General features: G+C 40.3%; 1 protein-coding gene across 1 annotated transcript in view; it reads right to left on the bottom strand.

The window, feature by feature from the left end:
• The window catches only part of LOC138958797 (serine/threonine-protein kinase LMTK1-like), a 28,645-nt gene that overhangs the window by 12,524 nt on the left and 3,277 nt on the right, over positions 1-12,844 (bottom strand). Inside the window, exons 2-10 of the mRNA XM_070330089.1 lie at positions 11,445-11,647; positions 7,678-7,906; positions 6,487-6,557; positions 4,863-4,990; positions 4,368-4,455; positions 3,047-3,180; positions 2,350-2,434; positions 1,240-1,358; positions 531-680 (exon numbers count right to left, since the gene is read on the bottom strand). Coding sequence (XP_070186190.1) covers positions 531-680; positions 1,240-1,358; positions 2,350-2,434; positions 3,047-3,180; positions 4,368-4,455; positions 4,863-4,990; positions 6,487-6,557; positions 7,678-7,906; positions 11,445-11,570 — 1,130 coding nt within the window. The 5' untranslated portion in view covers positions 11,571-11,647. The remainder of the gene's footprint in view (positions 1-530; positions 681-1,239; positions 1,359-2,349; positions 2,435-3,046; positions 3,181-4,367; positions 4,456-4,862; positions 4,991-6,486; positions 6,558-7,677; positions 7,907-11,444; positions 11,648-12,844) is intronic.

Raw genomic sequence — 12,844 nt, 5'->3', positions numbered from 1 at the left:
TCTACGGACGGCCGGCCGGACAGACTAACACTGACCGATTACATAGAGTCACTTTTTCTCAAGTGACTCAAAAATACAAGGTGCTCACCCAATTGCTTCTGCACACACACGCACGCACGCACGCATACACACATGAATGCACCACATTACACTGCATTCTCAGCATGCAAGCCATCAAGCGTTCCAGAAAATGAGCTGTTCACTGAAAAAAAAGATGTAATGTGTCTTGAAAACTATGTTGCATGATTGTTTTTTACTGTTTGTTTGTTCTTTGTATACAAACAGTAAAATAAACAGAAATAGTGTACCTTAACAGTCACGACACACATTATTTCCTTATCATATTCTGCAAAGGCAAAAAGGCTCATGAGAAAAACCTCAATGAAAGAAAATTTACTGGCACAGTAAAGACAAAGTCTGAGAAAATTGGGTCTCAATGAAGAGGCCCCTTCTAGTTCTAAAAGAGAGGGTCTTATAAGAGAGCTTTCACTGTATATAGCAGAGCACAGTGTCACAATTGTTCCACTTACAATCTATCGAGGTTGGGCATGCTTATGTCAGGCTTTGTCAGTGGGAGGTCCTTGTCCACAATGACGCCTTGCAGCACAGCCTCGTCCGTCAGCATGTTGTACGGTCGCTCGCCCATCATCGCTATTTCCCACAGCAGTACACCCAGTGACCTGCAGTTGAGAAGAATCAAGATGTTCAACATGTTTTCCTGAACTGCAATATTTTCAAAAAATATGCCTCTGGAAACTGTGCGATTTTGACCTAAAGCTGATCTTGTTGAAATCACATTTTCTTGTGTACCATTCTTTCTGAGCTTCTTTTACTGCAATGAGCACAAGCATCCAATGGCAATGGTCATAAGCTGGAAACAAGCAGACGGACAAACATACCAAATAGAAACAAACTCTGAAATCATTCTTATTCGAGGAAATGAAACATATTGAAATCCATAGCACTGGAAGAGCTTACTGCAGGGCTGGTGCGCAGTCTGCTATCCATCACCTACAGCTTGAAAAGCTAACTGGCCCAAAATGTTGAATTTCTTATCTGTGTACGCTCTTAATATAATTACCTTCTACTGTACCTCAAATCATTTGAATAAAATCTTGTCCAAACCAACTATCTACCACACATCGCATCAGTTGCTGCCTTACACAGACCAAATAAAACAGATTATAACAGATTTTACTGAAGATGCAGCAGACCACGAGCAAGAAGAGAGTCACTCACCAAATATCTGATTCCTTAGAGAAGTTACTGGACAACCAGGTTCTGTTTTCCTGTGTGAGTGTTTCTGGTGCCATCCAGCGAACGGGCAGCAACTCCCTGCCACACTTGAAGTAGTCCTCCTGAAAGAGTCAAGAGCGCAAAATATGCATCATATCAGACGCTGGTTTTGACTATATTGTATTAACAGCAAAGTTCTTTGTATACAAATGTAGAATGAACAAAATTCGTCCTCGCATGCAAATGTTTTTAAGAGAACTATGTAACTTATATCAAATTGATAAAAATGCTCACAATATCCTCATGAAACAAATTCAGTTTATTAAAAAATGGAACCCGTACCAACAGCTAATAACAGTTTGATGACAACTGGTGATGTGATTTGCTATTACTATAGCCGTTATTGCATTTCTGATTTCGGGATATGTATGCTTTGAACATATAACAATACCAACTGCCATGTAGCTTGTCATATGTGTTTAACTCTGTTACTGCTGCAATTTACTATCAGTATAAGTATCAATGCTTTTAATTTGTCATTGTAAATCTGTGTTTGCCTGAATAAAAAAACTGTTGAAGAAAAAAAAAATGAATCATATTTCTGCTGGCAACAAAAACTACTCTGATTGCTCGGCTTCATTAGATAGCATCTACATTTGTATCCATTCTGTTTGCAGCTCCAATTCTAGCAATCATTCTTTCTTATTTTTTGAGGATGAAAGTAGTTTCTTCATTTCAATGCTTTTTATTCTCTCGGGAGCCAGGAGACTCACTCCGCATAACTCTCACTTTCTCATGTTGCACAGTCCAGTCATCAATATCAGAGTGCTTACCTCCCTTTGTTTTGTTAGCTCTTTTCTAATCCAGTAAAACCCTTGCGGTGACCTCTACATTCTATCATTACTTGCCCCAAGAACCCAGGTTACCCCTCTTTCCAAAAACTAATTTATTGACTAATTAATAATTTATAATTGATTTACAATTAATTCATAAATCTGAACATTGTTTTAGTAACTGTCTGTTGTGTATTCACTTCAATGGCCTGTGAGCTGTGTTCTGTATCATGTTCCAGAAGTAACCCATTCCAGATTTTTAAGTCATAAACTCGCTTACCTTGTAGAGATCTTCTGCAATGCCATAATCTCCAATCTTTAATGTATGGTCGCTCATCACAAGGCAATTCCTGGCAGCCAAGTCCCTGTAGAATATAACCCAACACGATCAGACACAGCAACGGCTAAACTGCCAGACCAGAACACTCAATCAATCAATCAATCAATGACGCTTATATCGCGCATATTCCGTGGGTACAGTTCTAGGCGCTCTGCAGTGATGCCGTGTGAGATGAAATTTTATACGGCCAGTAGATTGCAGCCATTTCGGCGCATATTTACCTTTCATGGCCTATTATTCCAAGTCACACGGGTATAGGTAGACAATTATTAACTGTGCCTAAGCAATTTTGCCAGGAAAGACCCTTTTGTCAATCGTGGGATCTTTAACGTGCACACCCAATGTAGTGTACACGGGGGGAGGGTTCGGACACCGAAGAGAGTCTGCACACAAAGTTGACTCTGAAATAAATTTCCGCCGAACCTGGGATCGAACTCACGCTGACAGCGGCCAACTGAATACAAATCCAGCGCGCTACCAACTGAGCTATATCCCCCGCCAAGACAGATGGGCTAACACACACAAACACACACACTCTCTCTCTCCCTGTCTTTCTCTGTATGGTTGGCTTTGTGTGTTGTTTGACAGTCTGACTGTATCTTTTCTGCATAGACCTCTCTCCCCCTCACCACCTCACCTGTGCAGATAGTCATGACGATGCAGACAAGCCAGACCGCACGAAGCATCAATGGCAAACTGGATCAGCCTGTTTTTCTGGATCAGCGCCGCCTGCTGCTGACGATGACTGCGCAGGTAGTGCTTCAGGTTTCCCTGCAAAAGAAATGACAGTTCCCTGGTCACCAACTCAATATCCTCCGGAGATGGAATACTGCTGCCTAAATGGCGGGGTGATTGAAAATGGCATAACACACAACCTTCTGTGTACCAAGTTATTTTTCTGAGCTTGTTTTTAATCCACACATAACATATCTATATGTTTTTGAAATCAGGAAAATATGAAGAACAAGATGAAAGCATTTTTGGATTGATTACTAAATTTTTATTTTAATTGGAATTTTGCGATTTTTAATGACCAAACTCATTAATTAAATATAAAGCTTCCAAACTGAATTGCAATCCAATAGTCCGGGCTTCGTTCAAGATTGCTTGATCAAAATGTCAATCAATTTGAGAAAAATGAGGGAATGGCAGTGCCGCCACAACTTTCACTAAAAGCCGTATATTACGTCAACAAAGACATTTATTGAAAAAAGGAAAAAATGGTCTGGGGATATCATCTGGAAGAATTTTATTTTTATATATAAAGTTTCATGAAGATCGGTTAAGTAGTTTCCTCGGATTCGATCTACACACATGCACACCATGACCCTAGTCTCAATTCCCACTCCCAGTCTATGTTAAAGGCTGACATAGTCCTATTTAATTAGTTTAATTACTTCCAGGGCTTTTCCCATCGTTGCGGGGAGTATAAATTAAGCTTCCTGCAAAGTTTTAGGTTTGAAGTCCTTAACAATTACGAGAAATAATTATTTCTTTATTGCATTGTTTAGCAACAGTTCTCCAGGACGTGGGCTATTTTTAGACCGTTGACGTCACTTCGTGACGTTTCGTAAACCAAAGGTGGCGTTTGAGACTGTTCTGTTTAAACTCGACACTATCAACACCACTTTGCAATACTGAAATAATTTTTTCTGTGTTTGAAAGCTACAGCCAATCGTTATATCCCCTTAGGTACAGTTTTATAACATTATTGGCACATGTAAACAATATGAATTAATTAATCAACGCTACGAATATGGCAGCCTTTAAACATTTAGTCAAAACTTGACAAAATGTAAAAAGAGAGTTAATGAATTAGTGTGCTTACTAGCGATCACCAGGAAAAAAAACATTGCCTCTTCCCTTCTTTTTACAGGTTCAAATAGCTTATGTGCGCACACACGCACGCATGCACAAACACACTTACAAAAACACACAGCATAGAGATTTATACTCACAAAGGCAGCAGATTCCAGGATCATCAGCATCGGGTTAATCTCTGTACACTGTCCTAGAAGGCGCAGTATGTTGGTGTGCTCTATCTCTCTGAAATCATAAATCATTTACATGTAGTCGGTTACCTCACATTTTCATTAAAAAAAAAGCGAGAATCTGGTAAACAGAATAAGACAGTTCTTTTGGTTCCCAAAATGATGTAGTGTGTGTCAATTTTCATACAAAAATGTTGTATGTCATTTCTACTGTACGTTTTCGAACAGTCTATCCTCTCTCTATTCCTGTTGAGGGATGGTGCCATGACAACATACACCTGATAAAGCACTCTGAGAAAACAACAACCAGAACAGCTAACACAACAAGGACACTGGTGGTAACAGAACTAAACTTTAACAATATCCAAGGACTTTTTTCAAAACAAACTTGAAAGGGATGCACAGCTATTCAGACAACCATATCAAAATGCAGAAGTCGAGAAAGATAAATAACACTCTTACCTAAAAGGAGCCACTTCCTCAAAGAAGAGGAGCTGTTCATCCTTGGTAGCGTCATCTTTCAACATCTTCACCACCACTTTACTTCTGGGTACTCCTGTTACGATCTTGTCTGCATCAGATTCTATCACCTGTGGGGGAGAAATATCCACGATACATGTGTTAAAGGTACCATCCTTCCCGTGTACACAGTCATGTTCACCGTCACAGATCTGTCACATGCTTTCACATGGAATAAGACTTAGCATTAATGTATCGTTTGAACATTGGATTTCCCTTCTTAGAGACATGTGACATCTGAGTTTCGAGTCCGACAAATACTCAGACAGCTTGACAGTCATTTATCACCTCGACCGCTGGTTCGGTCTTAGAGGAACACCATAGCTGCCAACTTTTCCCAGATAAAAATAGGGAGGAATGAGCGTCTTGGCGCAAAGCGCCTAGAATGCTAGGGGGATCCGGGGGCATGCCCCCTCGAAAAAATTTTGAAAAAAAGGATGCAAAATGGTGCAATCTGGTGCATTCTGAGGATTATAATTGCCAGTTTCTGGCAGCAACTTTTGTCACAAAAAAGGAAGAATGAGCTGGAGAGAGAGTAGATGTAGTGACTTACCAATGCACGTCAAGCTTCCTTCTACAGTATTTCATACTTCTTGACACTCACATCTTCCAATGGTGTGGGGGAAGATATCTTTTGCTATCACAGTTCACAACAGCACCAAAATCATAGTTCATGTTAGTTACTTCCTTGAGTTTATTTCACAATCCAAAAGTCACAACACACTACACCTTCCAGGGGTATGAAGGAGATTGCTGTTGCCATCACAGTTCACAACAGCATAACTGGTACGGATCAGCGTTCATAGTTCAAACATCGACGTCTGAAGCGAACAGTTGGGTAATCTTTCTTATCTTCTCGACGGCTGTCCCCCGGTTCCGTTCATGTTTTGCTGTTCTTGAATGAGCTTCAATATACCCCCGGCCTCCATGTCCGATGCTGATATCTTCGCGGCACTTGGTGCAAAACGCGAAATGTATGCCGCGTCTTGTCGATTCGGAGATGAAGTCATACTCTTGTTTGTAACTCTTTTGAAATTTTACAAGAACTTTCGGGCCGACTTTTGGCCGCTGGACCGTTGTTTTCTTCATTTTGTGGTCGTCTGCTGCTGCTTCTTCTTCTGCTTCTGATCCACATTCGACTGAAGCGCATGCGCTAGCCACAAATCTCGCCTATTCTCGTTTAGTTTCGATTTTGATCACAGCGTTTGTGTGACGAAGCCTCGCGCTGAACGAGATTTCAGAAGTGAAACTACGCCGAGTACAGGCGCTTGAAAATACACTCCAGTCATTATATACCAGAAAAAATGTTAATCGGGAAACTTTTGCACTATTCGGGAAAATCCGGGACTGGACATAAAATCAGGAATTTCCCGGTTTTCTAGGGAGGGTTGGCAGCTATGGGAACACTGACTGTCTGGATCTGCGTAAAATGTCATGGTTTGGTCAAAAACAACAAATAACGTATAATACTATGGAGGTGCAGTGAGTATTTCACAGAATAAGAAAGAGAAGTATGTACGATAGTTAAAGCACATGAAACTCTGAAATTTTATTAAGAAAAGTGTACCTTTCCAAACCAGCTACTTCCCAGCTCCTTCAGGTAGGTAATCTGATTTCGTGGAAACGGATGGTGGACTGCTGCAACACAAAATGCAACAAAACATTGCGAAAAACTAACATCTGTGCATAGCAGTCTCCAATACTTATGCTGAAGGGGTCTATATCGACTAAAAGAGTGGAATTCCCTGTAGGTGGAGTTCCTGTAGGCGTTTTCCCTGTATACAGGGAATCCCCCCCGGGTGGAGTTCCTGTAGCGTTTCCCTGATCTCGCTCAACCACGTGATGCTAAGTGACATCGGTAGAATTAAATGTTTTTTAAAATCTTTTTTGGTATTTCTTAGAAATTTGATTCTGTTTTGCAATTTTTATTGCAAAAAAATTTAAATCGATAACTAAATGAAAGTTAAAATAAATCACTCACAATAATGACATACTGCAAAGCGTTCTATAGTCATTTCACTTCCGTTTGACACCATGGAGTTACTTCAAGCTTACAAGAGTGAAAGTGATGGACGAGAATATGAGCAAGGTTACTTTAATCAAATCCTTTCGAAATTATACCTCGTTCTCGCCGAATAATGTTTGCTTGGCTGAATGCCACACGCCAATTCAGGAATTCTAACAGATTTTCCTGTGTAACCGCCATTTTGGAAGGGGAAGTAACGCTAAGGTAACTCAAATCGGTTTACGGCAGTCACGCGCTTGGCGCTAGATTGAACGATATTGTACTTTCCTACAGAAACTCCGCCCAGCGGGATTCCCTGTACACAGGGAAAACCACGACAGGGAATCCACTCTTTTGGTCAACATAGACCCCTTCCGCAATACTTACTCTTCTTTCAATATATGACATCACTTCCATAGGACTAATTCTGGAGACTGCCTAACAGACCTAGACCACCAAGCTTCCGACCTAACATACCAAGAATTAGAAGATACAGACCCTGACATTACACCTTCATTCATGGACATCTGTCATCTTCTCTAGCCTCTCCATGTACTGTTCACCACAAACTCAGTTCTTTTCCCTTTCAGAAACTTTTTTTTTTCATCTGCACACACTCATCTGAGCATGTTCCTGACAATTTTTTTTATGTGTATCATATATCATGTGAAATTATTAAAATCAACAAAAGAAGAAACTGATCCGGCATACAAACAGACACTTATTCCTTAACACACTGAGCACTCTACATACCAATCATCTTGAGGGAAGCATCTTTGCGGGATTTTTCCAGACATCCCATTCTGGGCCGCAGAGGGACGGTGGGCAGTTTGGCCTTGGAAATGTCTGGCAAGGGCTCAATGGTGACGGCAGTGGAGTTTGGGACGTCCACATCCGTGTCATCCATTTCGACGGAGAAGGTGTTGTTGACATGGCCCTGGTTGGCGTTGATGGAGTTGGTGCTGTTGCTGTTGCCTAAGTTCTGTTGAGACAAAAGCTGAACAATGCAACTCTGTTGAGATTGAAGAGACAAAGCTTAAATTGGCTAAGTTCTTTTTCTGTGGATTGTTTCATTATTATTTGTTTCTCCGTCCAATTCAAAGACCACTAGGCCGACATGCTAGTGAATGTTTTGTTTCATCTATGATTTAAAATGCACAACAAAAAAACAAAAAAAATCTGTCTTGTTTTATGATTCTTGACTTTGGTAAGTTAGCAGTCTGTTTCAGATTTCTTTATGCAACTCTGTGTTACATTTCTCTGTTCAAGTGCTAGTCTTTCGGATGAGACGAAAAACCGAGGTCCCTTCGTGTACACTACATTGGGGTGTGCACGTTAAAGATCCCACGATTGACAAAAGGGTCTTTCATGGCAAAAATTGTACAGGCATAGATAAAAAATTTCCCACCAAAATACCCGTGTGACTTGGAATAATAGGCCGTGAAAAGTAGGATATGCGCCGAAATGGCTGCGATCTGCTGGTCGATGTGAATGCGTGATGTATTGTGTAAAAAATTCCATCTCACACGGCATAAATAGATCCCTGCGCCTTGAGTCCGAGTCTGGAGATACGCTCGTGATATAAGACTTCATACATACATTTCATTAAAATCTACCACAATGATAGTTCCTAATCATTGCAACCTGAGCAAGGCAACTGTGTCATGCAGCTCAATGAAATCTAACACATTGATACTATATTGAAAGCTGGCCCATTCAACTGTCATGGATCTCATAGTAACCCATCACCAAATGATACATTATCAAAAGCTAAACCATGCATAGATCTCCGTGAGGCATATAATACAGAAATCTATCAAGAACTGCTGAATCATATGCCTTAATGTTTGATCAAACCCTACCTTATAGTTCATTCATGCAACTCTGCTGTAATTCTCATGGAAATCTACCATCAAATGCACGACCACACTACTTAATAGTAACAACTTTGATATAAAAAAAATCTGCCACAATGATAATTCTTCAACCATACAAATGGGGGAGGTCTTCAATTGTGGGAGGGGGGGAGGGGGTCCTTAAAGTGGGGTTCTACTGTATAATGTATTGCTTTTGAAATTGTTTTGCTAATTCCTCCCAGACATTGCTTCAACCACAGCATTTGTATAAACTGTTTAGTAAAACATCAATAATAGGTGAGCAGTCATCATGCAATTATGATTTGATTTTAACATTGTTAATTTTGCAACCTTTTTAATTTATGAGAAAACCAGAATTCTGAAATCTCACTCACAAGTTAGCTGCCAAACATGCCGAGTGTTCATGAAGACGCTATAACAAAACACACCACCACACGAAGACAAACAGATACAGACAGAGAGACACTCAAAAACCAATAATGGATGAACTGATGATGGTTTCATGCTATGTTTGTCAGATGTTACCTGCAGTTGCAGACATATATTATTAACCGGTATATATTATGTGTGTTTGATTTATTTGCAAACCAATAAAGTGAAGAAACAGCTCTCATGTGGTCACGAGTCCTGGCTTTATACGAAAGAGTTCTGACTATTGATTCATGTGGAGGGCTACAAATGACCTGCCCATAATCATAATCATGTCAAATTACTAAAGTGTATAAGAGTTAGGATGTTCAGACTGAATGAATCAGTTATATCACTGCAACAAGCAAGTGTACACGTGTCTTTTATCCTCTTGCACCTATTTTTTAAAGTTAGATAGTATTGCTATCTGTGCATACATTGTACAACAAAAATGACAGTTAAAGTTGAACATTTATCTTTTGCTCAATACCTTCTCTTCTTGCTCTGGAGTGGGACTGGGAGCAGTGGTCTCCTAAAGCAATTTCATGAACATAATGTTCTACCACTGGGAAATTCATGACGCAAACATATTTGCACAAACACTATACATGCAAAATGACCAATTCTTCAAGCCTTGTCAATGCATAGTGAGACAAAACCAGCGAAACATAGTACATGTAGGGCGATGAATCCTCGGGTATGGGTGAGATAGGTGTAAAGTTGGTTGAGTTGACGAACTCACAAGTTGATACTGACACTGACAGTATATATTATCACAAGTATGGAAAAAGATGCATCAACTCTGCCTCTCACACATTTCACCATCTGGATGGACAGTGCTTTTGTTTTCGTCAAGATCACCAAACATATATGATTTTGTAAAACATAAAAGGCTTTGCTGTTCTTTTTGAAAAGTAATTATTTCAAAATTGTACTTTTTTAGTTATAGGTTGTATCTAGGTTGATTAAAGTCACCAAAACATTGCAAAAGTCAGTCTTCAAACCGTCGAACACTACAATTTGCTAATGCAAAGCAGGGATGTTGCCACAAATTCATACATGTATATAGGACAAATGTCCTGAGCTCTTCTGCATCAATAGGACATTTGACTGCTTTCAGACATTTCAATAGGACATTATAATTGTGTGCAAAACACAAAATTATCATGTGCACACACACACACACATGTATCAGTATATGCACCAACATTGTGTACGTATATTGTTTTCTTACTTTTGTTTCAAACAGGACACACACAAAAAAGAAACAAACAAACTAAAAAGCAACCAAAAACTTCAGCACTCATTTTGATTGGCACACAAACTGCATGATTTCCTGACAGAGCTTTTTCTTGACAGATTCGACAAAACAGTTTGCTTATAAAGATGGTCTCTTTGCTGTCAAATTCTAACCAACTAGTAGCTTGTACTAAACATGGTCAGCTATGAATAGTTAACCTTATTAAAAGACCGTTTGTGTGAATTTCCTGCTGTACCGACACCATCTTCAAGTGACGAAACTTTACTTTCCGTGAATGTGGATGTTTCAGCAGCGACACTGTCATTGGAACTGTCATTTTCCAGAATGATGCTATTGCTAGCTGTGTTTTCCCTTGTTCTTGGCCCTAATGTAGCACACGATGCCGATGAAACGCCAAACGTGTTCAGCTTTTGCTGTTCTTTGGCAGGCTTTAGTTTTTTTCGGTGACATAATTCAGTGCAGTGCGCTTCATCTCTAACCGAAAGCAAATTAAAGCAGATGCGAGCCTTGGTCAGTTGGAGTTGTCTCCCGTACTCCTAACTTTAGTGTGCTGTAGACGGGTGTACGCAAACGGCTCATACCGCAAACGGTTCGGAAAACGCAAGATCAGCACTGCACAACTTCAGTGCACCTGTACGCGAGAGTGCTCTGTCGCTTTTTGAAGATTTCTATCACGAAAGGAAAATGATCAAATATCGTGCTGTCCGAAGGAATGGAGTTCTTATCGGACGATGACCGCGCTCAGTTGAAAACGATTGGACATCTGACCACCATGCGGCTATGTGGATCTGACATTTGAGCCTTTTAATCGGTCTATGTCCGATATCCCTGCAAAGCAATTTTCCATATTTCTTATTTGTGTAAGGACAATAAAATCTTGAGTCCTTACTCATCATCATATACTTTCATGATAGTCAGTACAGTATACAAAACAAACACAAAAAAGAAAAAAATAGATCTACAGTTAAACTTACAGTAAATCCACTCAGCTTCTTCCGGAAGCACTGCATGCACACCATCAGAACGGCAACCAGTGTTACAGGAAACACCACCGCCACCAAAGCTGTCAGAGACAGCGGCAACGAAGCGTCTTGAAGCATGATGGGGGGCTGAAAGGTTGACTGGCGTACGTATGTGTCACATCATTTCATTATGCAGCGAGTGGATCCATAGAGATCTGCAAGATTAGTTACACAAACACACTTTAGCACAGCCTGGCTTGAGAACAACTAAAGATACAAATCTCTAAAAACTGTACAGAGTTTAAGGGCTGCCTAAACCCTAGTGGGGTCCAGCGGCAATGGGGGTGGTCAATTCCCATGGCTGGGAACTTTTAATCTAGCAAGTTTAGAGGCCCACCTCTCATGGCAGCTAGAACCACACAAAGAATGCGTTGCAATACTTGAATGTGTTACGGCCCACAAAATAAAGTGGATGGGGAAGTGGACTCAAAAAGATTGCTCTTCTACTATTTTGTTCAAGGGACATTTTTCTCAGGTCCAATTTTTTCCCTTTCACTTTCAGGAAGACAGTTACTTTCCTCAGAAAAAGTGTGGTTTTCAGGTGACATCTGTGAGGTTAAAAATAGACCTTACAAATGTATCACCTTTAAAACTTTCGTCATTTCTTTTGTCCGAGGTGAATCTTAATCTGTGAATTCCACTGAAAATAAAAATACATTGAAATTCATTTGTATTCACTGGTGAAACGTAACTTCAATGCACAGCTTACAAGGATATTCTGCTTTGAGCTCCAAAGCTATGTCAAAGTCAATGCTGTACTTTTTCAATAGCTCTTTACCTGAACGGGCTGTAGAATGAAAAGAGTTACACTGGCAGTGGAACTAGCTGCCACCGATACTATGCTCTGCAGTTTTGTCAACAATTTCTTTCTTTATTTGGTGTTTAACGTCGTTTTCAACCACGAAGGTTATGTCGCGACGGGGAAAGGGGGGAGAGCCACTTGTCCATTGTTTCTTGTTCACAAAAGCACTAATCAAAAATTTGCTCCAGGGGCTTGCAACGCAGTACAATATATTACCTCACTGGGAGAATGCAAGTTTCCAGTACAAAGGACTTAACATTTCTTACATACTGCTTGACTAAAATCTTTACAAACATTGACTATATTCTATACAAGAAACACTTAACAGGGGTAAAAGGAGAAACAGAATCCGTTACGGCGTTAGTCGCCTCTTACGACATGCTGGGGAGCATCCGGTAAATTCTTCCCCCTAACCCGCGGGGGGTAGTGGAACTAGCTGCCACCGATACATTTCATTGAAAACGTTATACTCAGCGCGCCTACCAGGAATTCTGTGCTATGCTCTGCAGTTTCGTCAACAATGTATAACACTCTTTTCTAGCACGATACA

Source organism: Littorina saxatilis, linkage group LG2 (genome assembly GCF_037325665.1).
Source record: "Littorina saxatilis isolate snail1 linkage group LG2, US_GU_Lsax_2.0, whole genome shotgun sequence".
NCBI lineage: Eukaryota > Metazoa > Mollusca > Gastropoda > Littorinimorpha > Littorinidae > Littorina > Littorina saxatilis.
Note: the sequence above shows the minus strand (reverse complement) of the source record. Positions and strands in the feature narration are given on the sequence as shown.